The sequence below is a fragment of the Rhinolophus sinicus genome, chromosome 4, assembly GCF_057876585.1.
Source record: "Rhinolophus sinicus isolate RSI-liver-muscle chromosome 4, RSI-T2T, whole genome shotgun sequence".
NCBI classification, from domain to species: domain Eukaryota; kingdom Metazoa; phylum Chordata; class Mammalia; order Chiroptera; family Rhinolophidae; genus Rhinolophus; species Rhinolophus sinicus.
This window is the reverse complement of record NC_142504.1, coordinates 33,164,428-33,178,077: the sequence shown is the minus strand read 5'-3', so window position 1 is coordinate 33,178,077 and position 13,650 is coordinate 33,164,428. Positions and strand designations below refer to the sequence as shown.

Genomic DNA, 13,650 nt, shown 5'->3' with positions numbered 1-13,650 from the left:
GAAAGTGAGTTTGAAGAAATAAGAATATTTGTATTTCCTTTGGCTGTGGTAAGAAACTCTGGAGGGACACACAAAAATAGCCAAACTGAAAACTAATAAAAACAGCTACCTTGGCGTATACTTTTTATAGGATTTTGACTTGTTAATCACATGAATGTATTATTACCTATTCCAGAAAATGTTGCTGGAGATTGTGGTTTAAAGTGTTCCAGGGTGGGGTGTAGGAAGGGGAACACAGATGCAGCCGTAGCTCACTGTAGTTAGAACCTGCTCTCCAGGCAGGAGATGGAAGGGCCTCAGGGAGGGAAGAGATAAAAGACTGAGGAAGGAGGAGAGAGGTGCATGGACCTGGGATAAGGGGTTGACTGGGAAAGCTCTCCTGCTGTCTCCTAGTCCTGCAGTGGGATTGCAACCTTTCTTTGGCTCTGATAATGACAAATTGCATTCAGTTTAGGCATCCACCTGTATACTCTGAGTGATCTAACTGGTATAACACCATACTTACGATAAAGGGGGATTCACCGTCCTGGTTGTTAACCTCATTTCTGCTTTCACCTGGCCTTTGTAAAGTGTCAATTTTCCTCCATCCTGTTTTCTTTATCAACTTAGTACTTTGGGGTGTCTTTTATCTTGTTATATTATGCATTTGTATGAGCTACCATAAATCCTTTTTGAAACTGGAAGGAATATGAAGAAACATATGCATAACTAATTTCAGAATGTTGCTAATAGGTTATTTCTGAGAGGTGAGATTACAAATGATCTTATTTTTCTCAGCTTTGCTGAGATACAATTGACATATAACACCGTGTAAGTTTAAGGAGTAATGATTTCACATAAGTATATATTTACAATAAGGTTAGTTAAGACATCCATCACCTCACATAATTACAATTTTTTTTTTCGTCATGAGAACATTTAAAATCTATTCTCTATGGGTGATTTTAATTATCTTGTGGTTAGCCTTCTGTATTTCCAAGTATATAGTTTCATATTTTTACAGTGGGCATGAATTCCTTTTCTAATTAGACAATTTTTTTTTTTTTTTTTTTTTTACCAATTGCAGAAGGAAATATTTGTGGTAAGACTGATGGACTTTTCCAGCAGAAAAATATGAGTGGTAGAGAAAGAAGACCAGGAAGGGGTTGTGGGACTTAGTCTTAACTTTCTTTTCACTCTGTGCTTCTGTGAAAATGTGGGTGGTACAATGTAAATATAGTAGTTCATTTGAAACATGGGCTTTACTTTAAAAAAAAAATGCTATTCTTTTCAGAAAATGCTATTTTTTTCTTCCTGATTTTTTCTTCTGTGTAATATAGTAGGCCATGAGACATAGTTTAAAAGTCAGTATCAATATAGTCGTTGATCTTCTTTTTAAATAATTGCAGTGTGAATCATTGTATGGATCTCATGTCATCAGTGTCATTTCAAAATGCCCTATTGCTGGGTATTCAGGTTGTGTCTACCTTTATTTGGCTGGAATGAAATCCTAAAGGGTGGCATTGCCAGGTCAGAGTGTTTGCAGTCAATGTGATTAAATGTAAATATTCATCTTTCATCTCCAAGAACCTCTGCAAGACTCAATGATAATCAATCTGTCCCCACCCCTGGGCCTCACTGCACCCTGAACAGCTGCCATGTACCTGCTTCTGTCTAAGCCTCAGGCCACCTTCCCTTCAGAGTTTCTGCAACCTCACCCTGGATCATCTAGTAGTTTTATCTCATATCTTCTATCTTGCAGTCTTGCTTAATGATGATTGTTCCCGGAATCAGTTCTTTCCTTGGGGGTTGTGAAATGGTGTTCTCTAGTTCTACCACTTGGTCTCGCACTGATTTTTTTAAATTCAGAAATATACAAGGAGCAAGATCTTTCCCAGAATCAACAGTTGAATATAGTAAGCCTGGGGGCTGGGGGGGGGGGGGGGGGGGAGCTGTGCCAGAGCAAGTTTCTCATTTCAGTAGTTCTCAATAATCTGCACTTGATTGCACAATGAGAACTAAGGGTAAAATACCTTAATTCTACAATCTGACTTCTATGTAAAATTTTTACTCTACAAGACAAAGAATTAAGGCCATGTAAAAGCAAAAACAGAATAATTTATTTGAATCCATCTTCCCTTGAACAAAAATAAAAATAAGACTTTAATGACTCATTTCCTTCAGCATTTTACAAGTCTTTTCAAAAACATCATTGGTGATTGACAACCTAGGAGAAGGCACAGTCTCCTCCAGGTTTTGAGACAGCCATCATTTTCTGTGGCACAAATATCAAGAAAGAAATTTGGGGATGAAATAAAAAAATAAGTACAGCAATCTTCACAGTAATGAGAATTTAATAAAACAAAGCCTGCTGAAATTTTTCCAAAAATAAGTTTCTACATTGGTAGGTTAGATACGATAGTGTCAATATTGACGAAAGTGAAAGTATAGATTTAGAACTAATTGAGCCTTTTAGAGAAACTTGATGCTGAAAGACTGATTGGAAATTCCCAGCCTTTTCTTTCTCTGAGTCAGCATAATAAGGACTTTTTCCCAGCCATGCTTTTCTGTAGCACAGTGTTGTGCGTATGCTGGAAAACCTGCAATCCAATTTTTATAAATGACTCTAGTCTGCATTTAAAAGCATTTGTAATGAGTAAGAGGTATTGGGCGTGATTTCTTCACTGATTCCGGATGAATCTACATTTCCAGTTTTTCCTCCAAACGTTCTTTCATTATTTCACTCCAACGCACTGCTTTGCCTATGAGTGCTCACCTGCCAAAGAAATGTTATGAGGTATGTAAACGACTCTGTAGATGTCCAGTTCTAATGGTAGAAGAACCTTAAACCCTTTTATTCCGTTCCATAGCTACAAATAACATAAGGGTTTTGAACTAGTTCAACGAAAATTACGTTTATAAAGCAATAAGTATAATGAGTAAGCAATCACTAAATTCTGTAGATGATTTCCTTGTGCAACTAAAGATTTACTTACGTGAATGTCTTGATTTTTAGGATACGACAGCCATTCTTGGGTTCAAAATAAACTGTGCCAAGAGCATTTAATGAGGGCAACAGACGGCATTTAAATAAATCCAGCCATAAGTTCAAATAACAAAAAACTGGGCTGAATGCAAGAATAGGAACACAGGTCAACTCACCAATTTGTTAAACACAAGTCCAATTAGGTACTAGACACATGTAGTAATGAAAACAACACTGCTAGGATAGTCTAAGAGCCAAAGGAAAAAAAAAATTGGCTGTCTTTCCTATAACAGAAGCAACTGTCAAATAGAAGTAAAAGAAAGCAGCGTTAGGCTCCTTTACCCAGAGCAGACACATGCACTTTGGGAATGGGGGTTGGGAGAGATTCACTAACCACGTGTAATACTGCATTATTCATGAAATTGATCTTTGAATTTAATTGGACCTAGAGCATAAAACCACAGGCAATCAGGAGAGAAAAATGGTCTCTGTATGTTTAGGCCATGTTTATCCTACTGAGGAATATTTATTCTACTAAGGACCACTAGTCTTTAGTTAAAATAAGCAAATAGGAACCCACTAAAGTATGAAATCCTTAAAAGACTGAGTCTTATTTAATTTCTATCCCTAGTACATAGTTAATGTCCTGGAAATGTTTGTGGATTGATGTAAAACAAGTAGAATATGTTCTTTTTATTTCGGAAATAAAAAGATTTTATTTGTTTTTTATTTTACTTATTTGTTTTTAGAATAGGTAACATAAATCTGCATTCAAGGAAAATAACACTTTTTAAAATGTTGGCTCCGCTTTGGGATGAGTTGAAAGAGAGACAGAGGAGGAAATTTTTAAAAGAGTTATTAGAGAAAAGGGAGACAGTTTTACAGAGAAAGAGAAGAAAAGAGAAGGGCAGATTCAGAGACGGAGGACATCAAAGGACACAGGTAGAGGAAGGGAGAGTCACAGGAAGACAAAGACACACAAAGAAAGACTCAGAAGATGGGGAAGAAGTTGGTGAGAAGAGGTCATGGAGATGGGGGGGGACACTCGGGCTGGGATTGAGTTGGGTTCTTAGGTTGACTGCCTCTCGAAGGAGCATGTCAATAGCAGCTTTGAATAGTCCTTTACATGCTGGAAGAAGAGCATTTCTGCTTTATTTTCAGCCTTCAAAGTATTTCCAAAAAGTTGTAAAGACATTGCTCATATATGAAAGCATTCTAGTTTCAGAGGGTTTTTTTGTTTTGTTTTGTTTTTTTTTAATTTAAAGATTCGGTGTTTTTGCATTCAAAACCAACCTAATCACTTTATTTTGTGTTCTGAAATTGTAGCTGCCATATGCCATAGTTTAAAATCAGCATTTATTTCATTATTGGGAGCCTTAAAAGTTAAATCTCAAATTTTCATTTGATTTGTTTGCATTCTAATTGGAAAAATAGATATATAGAATAAAGGACATATAGGGAAGAACAGACAAAATTTTTAATGAGACACAATCTTAAAATTAGGAAGCAGACATACTCTCAAAATTCCTCCTATTCCTTATATTTAGCAAAGAAAAAGATCCCTTAATTTTGTATTCCAGAAAATAAAGAGGGTTAGGTATAATTTTAGAGATTTTTTTTTTTCAAACTGTCATGGAATAAGATTCCACTCTTGTGTTTTACTAGGTTATAAATATAATGCTTTAAAACAATCTTCTTTTTAAACCAGAAGTTCCTAGCTCCCTCAGGGTCGTACTTTACCTGACTCTTTTCTCCAGGCTCCCTGGGACAAGAAGGAATGCACTGGTGGGGTCCTCTGAGGGGCTCCTGCCACTTGTTTAGCCCTTAAATGACTGCATAGCCTCCCAGGACTGGGTCTCCTGCGCTCCTGCGACTGGGGTGATTTCCCATGCATTCATCCACTGCTGCCTGTTATTTTTGCTATTTACTCAGAGGTGTGCATGAATTACTTTGCTAGAAATGTTTCTTTTGCCAGAGGGGAAGTTCCTGTGTGTGGTTATTAATGTTCTTTTCAAAGTCAATAAATGACAAATAAAGGAATGATGGAAGATGATTTGTGGCAGTTATGCCTGCAGGCAACTATAGCCCACAAAAAAGGGAAGTTCATTTCACTATTTCAAAAGGCTGTAGGTTTAGTTTCTCCAAGGCTGGGAAGGTTGCTGAGCCTTAGTGTCAGCCCTGGCATTGGCCTCAGCGAAGGTTTTATCCTCTCAGTGGGAGGCCTGTCCTCACGGAGGTTCTGTTCACGGGGAGTAGACTGCTTTGAATCTGTAACAGGTTGAGCATTTGAATGGTAACAGTATTGAGCACATTTTGTAGGATTTTTTTGTTTTGTTTTCCTGGTCGTATTTCTAGTGACAGGTCACTGGCTCTAAAACAACCATAAATACGGGAATTGTTAAGAGAACCAAGATGGCATGAGAACTGGCCTGAAGATCCTTTACATGCCCAGATATAGGTTCACTGGGGGAATGCTAGATTCTAGAGCTCTCCATTTTGTCCACTGGCCCAAGTGCCCAGCCCCAGAAGATACCTGTGTGTTTGCCTCTTTTGTTTCTTCAGATTATTTTCAGGTGGGGAAGTGTGCACAGAAGCCATAATTTCCCATTTTAATATTTTTCTTCTGAGGCTTACAGTAAATTCTGGGGAAAGCAGGGGCTGAATGCCGAGCCCGACCAAGGCAGGGTCACCAAAGGCCAAGTTCATACTTACTCCAGATGGTCTTGCTGCTGGGCAGGGATGTGCTGAATAACTTCGTAAATTGTACTGTGCAAATCTTGCCCTGATACACCATCAGAGGCTGAAACAGACCTACTTGGCATCTAGAAAATGTAGCACATTAAAAAATAATTAGCAGACAAGTAAATAGTATTTCCAGCATGCTGCACTGTTGAAAACAACTGGAAGTAGTGATGAGTAGAGAATTAGAACTGTTTATCTTCCCTACAATACCCATTTCTTCTTTGCTGCAATTCCCTGCACTTACCCTGTGGTGGTTAGTGGGGCAGCATAGTTATGAGGTCAGAAGAGGAATTGCTTGACAAAGCTATCACTTTTTTCTTCACTTAAGAAAAAAGCTGGCAGTACTGCAAAGGAAATATAATAGAAAGAAAGAGTAGCAAAAGAAAAGATACCAGGAAAAGCTTAGAATCAGAGAGCAGGATTATCTTTTCTATTACATCTGGATTACCTTTTCCACACTATTTGCCAATTACATGAGTAAGGATGGTTGAAAAGAAAGAATAATGTACAGCCAAAAACTCTCATCACATTAGTAAGACAGTTAGTAAAGACAGTACCAAGAAATATAGAACACAGGAAAGGAGATGATTTTGTTTGAATGTACCATGTTTCCCCGAAAATAAGACCAGGTCTTATATTAATTTATGCTCCAAAAGACGCATCAGGGCTTATGTTCAGGGAATGTCATCCTGAAAAGTCATGCCAGGGCTTATTTTTCAGTTAGGTCTTATTTTGGGGGAAAGATGGTAGTAATGGGCTTTAAAAGCTAAAGGCTTGGATGAATGCGGAAAGTATACTAGTGTTTTCTGTCTGGTAAAAGCCAACATGTATTTTATTGAAACTGGAATCGATGTTTTATTAACTCCCGTTCCTTATATTTTATAATTTTCTTCTTCTGTAAATACTGCCTTCCAATTATTTATCTAAACTCTGGTCCCGCTCTTATCCCAAACTCTTCCGATTTTCATCATACTTCTGATCACTTTCTGTCCTCTATATTTATACAGCTCCACCTAGAGAACTCTTGGTCCTGGATAAACCATCTGAAAGTTCTTTATTTCGTCCCAAATTGCAATGTTAGGTTGGAACATCTTAGCTTTATGTTTTTCTGGAAATTGCCTGTTTCCATTCCACTTGCAAATGCTCTCGTGGGAAGCCCAGGATATGTGACTCATCCTGTCATTTTTGTGTCAAGGAGATTTTGGTTTACAGTTTGTACTTGAGATCATCTCTTGATCTTCTTTGGTATGGAGGTGTTCTGGGGCTATGATAAAAGCAATCTATAGGTAATAAGCAACTCACTCACCTACCCTAATATTAGAGCTGTTAACAAGTAATAAATTTGTTCATTTCATGCCATTGCTTTCTGTCCACCTTCGGAAAGAGGTGCTAAATGGACAGTGAAATAAATGCACAGCAAGTGAAGGGAGGAAGAATATTCCATTTGTACACGTACCCTGACAAGGGTGATTCTGATTGTTAAAAACTCAAAAAGTTAGTAACTCAACTTATTTCCCTTAATTTCAATTTTCAGGTCTTGATTTGATTATTTTTGCTCTTCTTCTCAAAGCCATTGCATTTGGCTGCTAATCTTCACACATAGCTGCCATTCTGGCTGCTTCTCACACGTATTCTCCTACCTCCCAGTTCTCATCCTCCTCCCTCGGTTGTTGGCACTGATGTCTCACTTTTTCTCAAAGCACCTGGCACCACCAATGAAGAACCTTATGATTTCTTATGGGATTTAGCTTTGAAGGTGGGCATGGCTCCAAATCAAGTTATTCTCCTTATGGCAGAAATAAGTGAGGCTTCTGATATGTAATCAAAGCACTCATTTCTCTGCCTCAGGTTCTTGACGACTGTAGCATTTTCAGCAAATAGAGGTCCTCCCCACAAAAATCTTCAAACTGAGTACTGACGAATCACAAGGCTAAACTTAAAGTTTCTTATAGAGATCTCACTCTTTTCTAATGAATTCCTAGGGATAAAACCTGTGCATGATTTTAAATAAAGAAACTCCTGATTTCAAGAATTCAGTGCCAAGTCTTACCAGCTATTCAGTTTTCTCCTCTCCCATTTAAAAGCCACACCAGAGATGGGGGCTTTCTGCCATGGTGAGAAGCTGTTTGAAATAACTGATCCACCAAATACCCGGTTTTGTCCTTTTGGTTGTAGAAAGTGAGGGTGAGCCAACCAGGTCTGAGACTGAATAGGGCAATAGGACATTGCAAAGCTTTTGCAATGCAGTTCTTCCCTTCACCCGTGATGCTGTGGGCGCTGGTGCTACTGACAAACCCTCAGGAGGGTGAAATCCAATCAGTCCCCCTCCATGACTGACAGGGCATTTGTGAGATAAAGTCCGTGGCCAGGAAACTTAAACTGGATGAACCTTACATTGATAGAATTCTCTGAACAAGTGAGGTAACCCTTGTGAGGTAACTCCTGAACAATCGTTTTTTCAAATGCCCAGTCGTCTGTTATGGCCCCTTCCTTAAGTAAACTATCATAGGGGAATAAGGAAGCTGAGAAAAAAATTGGTCCGACACAAATCTATACAAATGTTAATGAGCTGAGTAGCTCAGAGTAACATTCTGCATGTCTGTGAAACACAACTGATTGCTTTAAAAGACCTTGTCTTTGCAGACTGAAAAAAATGGGTTCAACTGTATAAAAGCTCCCTCTCTCACATCTCCTGCACCTTTAGGATAAAAATAAAGAGGTGTACCTGCCTACTTGGGTTTATATGGTACCTTTCTTCTGAAGAGCATAAGGTGCTCTCAGGGGTATGATGGGTTATTTTTGCAATGTCCTCAAGAGATACAAAGGGGAAATGAAGGGGAAACTGAGGAACAGAGAGAGTTCAATAAAGTGACAGGTTGCAGTCACTGAAGTGATACAGAGTGATTTAAACCAGGGTCTCCTGATTCCCTATGTACTCAGTTGTCTTGACCGTCTACCTCGTTAGTTCTCTTTTCACTGAGCTTACCCAGTAAAGAATGTTTATGAATGAGTGTATCTTCGTTATTTGTGTTAGCCTTACTCATAGTCTGAGAAAGATGCTTTCACTCCCCTGATCTGGCATCATTATTCATCCCAGAGGAAGTAAGCACTGCCAAGGGCGTGCAGCCATCTGACCACACTGCCCGAGTGCTTCAATGAGTGCTGCTTACACCGCTGGTGAAGCGGAACTCTACTTTGCTAATCAGCCCCTAGGGACACCAACCCTGGGAACGCCAGAAGCATCTGGAAAAGCAACAAATTCATATATTCCGAAGTCATCCAGAGCATCTTCATGGCCTGAAATGGAAAATAAAAACACTGCTTACAAACCAAATGCCTCAACTTGTCATGGTTTTTAAGCCTTTGCAAAACTTATCTTTATTGTTTGCTTCGCGTGGTATGAGTATAAAACCAATTTAACATTTCCTCATCCCCTGTAGTCATATTGCCATTAAGCAGTGCTGGAAATCACTCCTTCTGAAGCTGAGAATTGAAACTGAATTGGGACAGTTATTCTTAAAGTCTGATGTGGGAACAGTATATTACATATTCAGATAAACACATGCGGGCTGGCTTGTCCTTTGTAACTCTCAGTTACCAGAGCTTTATGGCCATCAAGGCTTTAGCCTGGCAGTCACAGCAGCCCTTAATCCAGCCATCATACCTACTGTACCCTGCTAGATCTAACAGACCACCGGGACTCCTAAGAATACAGAAGTAACTATAGCTGCCCAGACATACAAAATATAATACAACATAATGTCAAGATCACCTAAACTATCATCTGAAAAATGACAGGAGTGGGGTGGCTGGGAGGAACCAGATGGTCTGTCTGGGGCCTTTCCCAGCCCCAGCATTCTGTCATTTGTTAGAAAGGACGAGATAAGAGGACGAAGACCCACATCTGCTAAGCATCCAGGCATCATATTAGGCCTTCCACCTACATCAGCATTTTTAATTCTCATAGCAACCCCGGGGGGTGGGGGGATTATTATCTTTATTATATGGATGAGGAAAATGAGGTCAGGAAAAATAATTTTCCCAAAGTGACATTGGAGGAAAGTGGCATACATGGGACTGAAACCCAGCTCTGTGTGACACCAAGGCCTGAGCAAAAGTCCCCTTGTGAACTTAGAACGTAGGGAATCAGTAGTGATGACAGTGATAAGCATGCTGGGAACAAAGAAGCTGCAAACCTGTCAAGGCACCCTTTCCTCTTCTCCCTGGGATGGAGCTGCCGGCATTGTATCAGCCTTAGGAATTAACAAAAGGAGAGAACCCTGGGCATTTTCAAAATAACAGTAATAGATCAATGGAATAGGAGTCAGCAGAACTCAGTGAAGGTGGGCAAGTGACCTAATCTGTCTCACCTTACTTAGTTCTCTTGCCTGTAGAATGGAGTTGAGTGCCTTTCACTCTTATGAGCGCTTATCTTACAGACTTGTGTGACTTACGTAAAACCAGTACAAGGGATAGCACTTTGTAAAGGGAAGGCACTAGTCAGAGGTCAGGGATTGTTAGTGTTACATCAATATTAGCTTATGTGAATTCTATTACATCAATAGTACATTATATGTAATAATACCAACAATATTAATGAATATACATTACATTGATAATAGCCCCTTTCAGCCTGACCATTACCTGAAAATGTTTGTGCTTTCCTGTATTCTGTTTCTGGCCTGAAAAGACAAATTGGCATTTCTGTCATTCTTAATAATCGTGGGAAAAATATTCAAGGAAAAAAAAAATTTTCATAGAAACATATGCATTACCTGCCTTCTAGTTTCTGTTTTATCACTAAAACCAAGAGAGAAAAAACACAGTAAGATACTTTTTAGTACATGTATAACACCATTTAAATTTTTTTTCTAATTTTAACCTACCTTTGTAGGGTTGATATTTTTTCCATAGGAGAAGCAGACACATGGATATAATCAAAAAGAGTGATATTCCAGTTATACTTGCTAAAGGGGACAATGATTTCCCTTTTTGTGCAAGCTTCTCCAGTCCTAAATGAAAGGGCAAATATATTTTTAGTACTTTATTAAAGATCAGTAATTAATTATAGTTTGACTTGTTTCTGTTTTTATCTTAAATGAGACACTACTGTAAACATATATGTATATATATATATATGAGACTGGAACATATATATATTATATATATGAGAAACTATGAATGCGAGAGATGAAGTGAAAGGAATACACTTATTTTAGAACACACACAAACTCTCTAAGGATATCTGGAATTGGAAATGTGATGAGCTCCCCAGGATAATACTGATACGTTGCACTAGATACAGCAAATAGCTCATGTCATACTTTCCAATAGTGTTCGCCACCATTTAACTTAGATCTGTTTGATCTCATTGTAGACTAGATCCCCAGATGTTAGGTTGTTCTCTCTTCTTCCATCTCACTCTTTCAGTATAATTCAGATACATGAAGTCTCTAGGGAGGTTGTATGTGATAAAAGGTGCAGAAGGGGAGGTGTTTATTTCAAATACATTGTACTAATTTTTGACCAATAAAAAGCTTTCAGTCCCTAAAATAGAAGGTGTGTATGATTGTCAAAATACATAAAGTCCCACCTTGTGATTAAAGTTCACTTTGTTTTGCAAGTCATTCTTTTTATTAATATTCCTATATAAAATACAGTGCTAATAGCTAACATCTGCCAAGTGCTTATAATATGCCAGGCTCTGTTCTAAGAGTGCATGATACATGTTGACCCATTAAATGCTCACAACACTCTTACTAGGGAGGCATTATTATTGTTAATTATCCCCTTATAGATGACAAAGTTGAGGTTTGCCAAAGTCACTCAGGTAACAACTGACAGAGTCCAGAGGAAACCCCAGGCTCTTGACAATTTGTGCTGCCTCACTTTAATGTTATTTTAACACAACTTATTAACCAGGGCAATGTTAACCCTAGTTCCAGACTATAATATGTTTAGTCATAGAGTAAATCTATAAAGTGGGAAGTAGTTGGAACCTCCAACAAATGCGGGTAACAGGTGTCTTTTGTATTATCCTGTGAATCAGTATTGATGTGGAAATGAATTGTGGAAGTTGCCTGTCTCTGTCCAGTGTAATGTGGTAGTGAAAGTCATGGGTGGAATGTCGCTTCAGTTCCTCAGTGGCGAGCACAGCCTGGAGAATCTGGGTTTGGTGAAGCACTTGGTGGCCATTCAGCTCTGCAATAAATACCCAGCCTGCACCCTGTTGTTTTCCGCCGTAAAACTTCTGCTGCTGTAAAACTTCTGCTGACCTACTGGACTCTGAGGGTCTGTATTTTCACATTAGTAAAATAAGGAGATTAGAGTGGTTGTCCTTTAAGATCTCTTGTCACTCTGATGTTATATGATTGGGGCAGCCAGAGAGGTTTACATGAAGTTTATCACGTAAACAGGACATTATATTCACTGGCATGCTAGTAACCGAGTCTCAAAAAAACTGTGCACATGCATATACAAAAGTTACAGTTTTGACTGATATAAAGGATGTATATAGCTCATAATTTAGAAATAATAATAAAACACACAATACTCTTTATTTTTAATTCCATATAGCTAATTGATTCTCATGGGATGCTTTTGTTGAGCAAAATGTATGACCATTATATGTATATAAAACCTAATATACATTTTTCCCATTTGTTTCGTATAGATGTATCATATCAGTAATAATGAAAAAATATTAAAGGACCATTTCTAGGTACAGATAAAGAAATAGTCTCAGAGAAAGTAAAATATTGGCCACAGTAAGTGCTAGAACTGAGACTGGAACATAAGTTTTATCTGACGGCAAGTTCAATTTTTCCCTGTTAGTCTGTGGCCAAAGAATGGTTTTGTAATTGGCAGGAGGCTCCTGTACAGTTTTTCCTCCAGCCTTTTCTAACACCAGACTTGATGTGGTTCAGCTCTCTCACTTCTTGGTAGCCAGACCGCCTTCACCAAAATTCGGTAACTTCTCACCCCTCAAAAAAGTATTCAATGCTAATTTAGTCAAGTTTTGCAATGTGTTTTACCACAGAAAAACATTTTAGTATAGTCTCAGCTTTTTTTCCCTCTGAAACTTGAAAATATGCTAATAATTAGTATTCAGAGCTCTTCTCATTCTGTGGTGTGGCTACACTGGGGCGCGCATTGGCTCTCTGCCGCGCACTTCCAGGATTGTGAAGCCTGGTAGTAGGTTTCATGTACAACAAATGGATGTCTTACATGACATAAGACACATCTTCTCCCCTCTTCTTTAGGTTTAACTTCTTGTCACTTTTGATACGTGTTCCCTAAAATGACCAGACTTGCACATTCTGTCCACAGAGCACTCCTCTCTTTCTGTGTCCCATTACTTCCTTATTTCTTTAGACTCCTTCCTTATTGCCCTCTTGCCTCTCTTCCCTTGGCTTCTGTTTGCTCTATATCAGAGAACCAACCACCTTGTAGCGACCAGCGCCCATGAGCCCAAAACCTTGGCTATGGCAAGGGCCAAGCGTCCCCCCCCTGGAGCTGAGAAACAGGGGTGGTCCTTTTCTCAGCCCACGTGATCTTTCTTGTTAGGCCCCCTTCTCAGAACTGGAGTGCATCTGGGCTCACTGCTCTAACACTGCTTCACGCCATCTCAGAACACACAAGATTTACCTGGTCCAGCATTTGAAATTTGCTCCCTTTCACAAAATAAAAAGAGCCAAATATGTCAAGGATCAAATCCAGGGGCATAGTTGCTGTCGTCTCAGCTCTGGGCAAGTGTGTTTAGGAGAGATGGACTTCCAGAAGCACAACTTGAAAATAAGACGGCAGGGGAATTCTGACCCGATTGCCGCAGAGAACGTGTAGGGATCCTGAATGCAGTTCTGGACACTTGCAGGGGCCCCAGTGTGTCTCCTTTCTACTCTTTAGCATATAACATGCCATTCTCCCCATTATGTAAACACGAT

At 39.0% G+C, this 13,650-nt stretch overlaps 1 protein-coding gene across 2 annotated transcripts in view; it reads right to left on the bottom strand.

Moving 5' to 3' along the window:
• Positions 1-2,077: 2,077 nt before the first annotated feature.
• HEPACAM2 (HEPACAM family member 2) overlaps positions 2,078-13,650 on the bottom strand; it is a 36,715-nt gene continuing 25,142 nt past the window's right edge. The window contains exons 5-10 of one of the 2 annotated variants that reach the window (XM_019729709.3): positions 10,594-10,719; positions 10,483-10,507; positions 10,352-10,389; positions 8,931-9,004; positions 5,678-5,787; positions 2,078-2,755 (exon numbers count right to left, since the gene is read on the bottom strand). In XM_019729709.3, coding sequence (XP_019585268.3) covers positions 2,752-2,755; positions 5,678-5,787; positions 8,931-9,004; positions 10,352-10,389; positions 10,483-10,507; positions 10,594-10,719 — 377 coding nt within the window. In that variant the 3' untranslated portion in view covers positions 2,078-2,751. Of the gene's footprint in view, positions 2,756-5,673; positions 5,788-8,930; positions 9,005-10,351; positions 10,390-10,482; positions 10,508-10,593; positions 10,720-13,650 lie in introns of those variants that run through there. The other variant, XM_074340731.2, reaches the window with a different exon arrangement.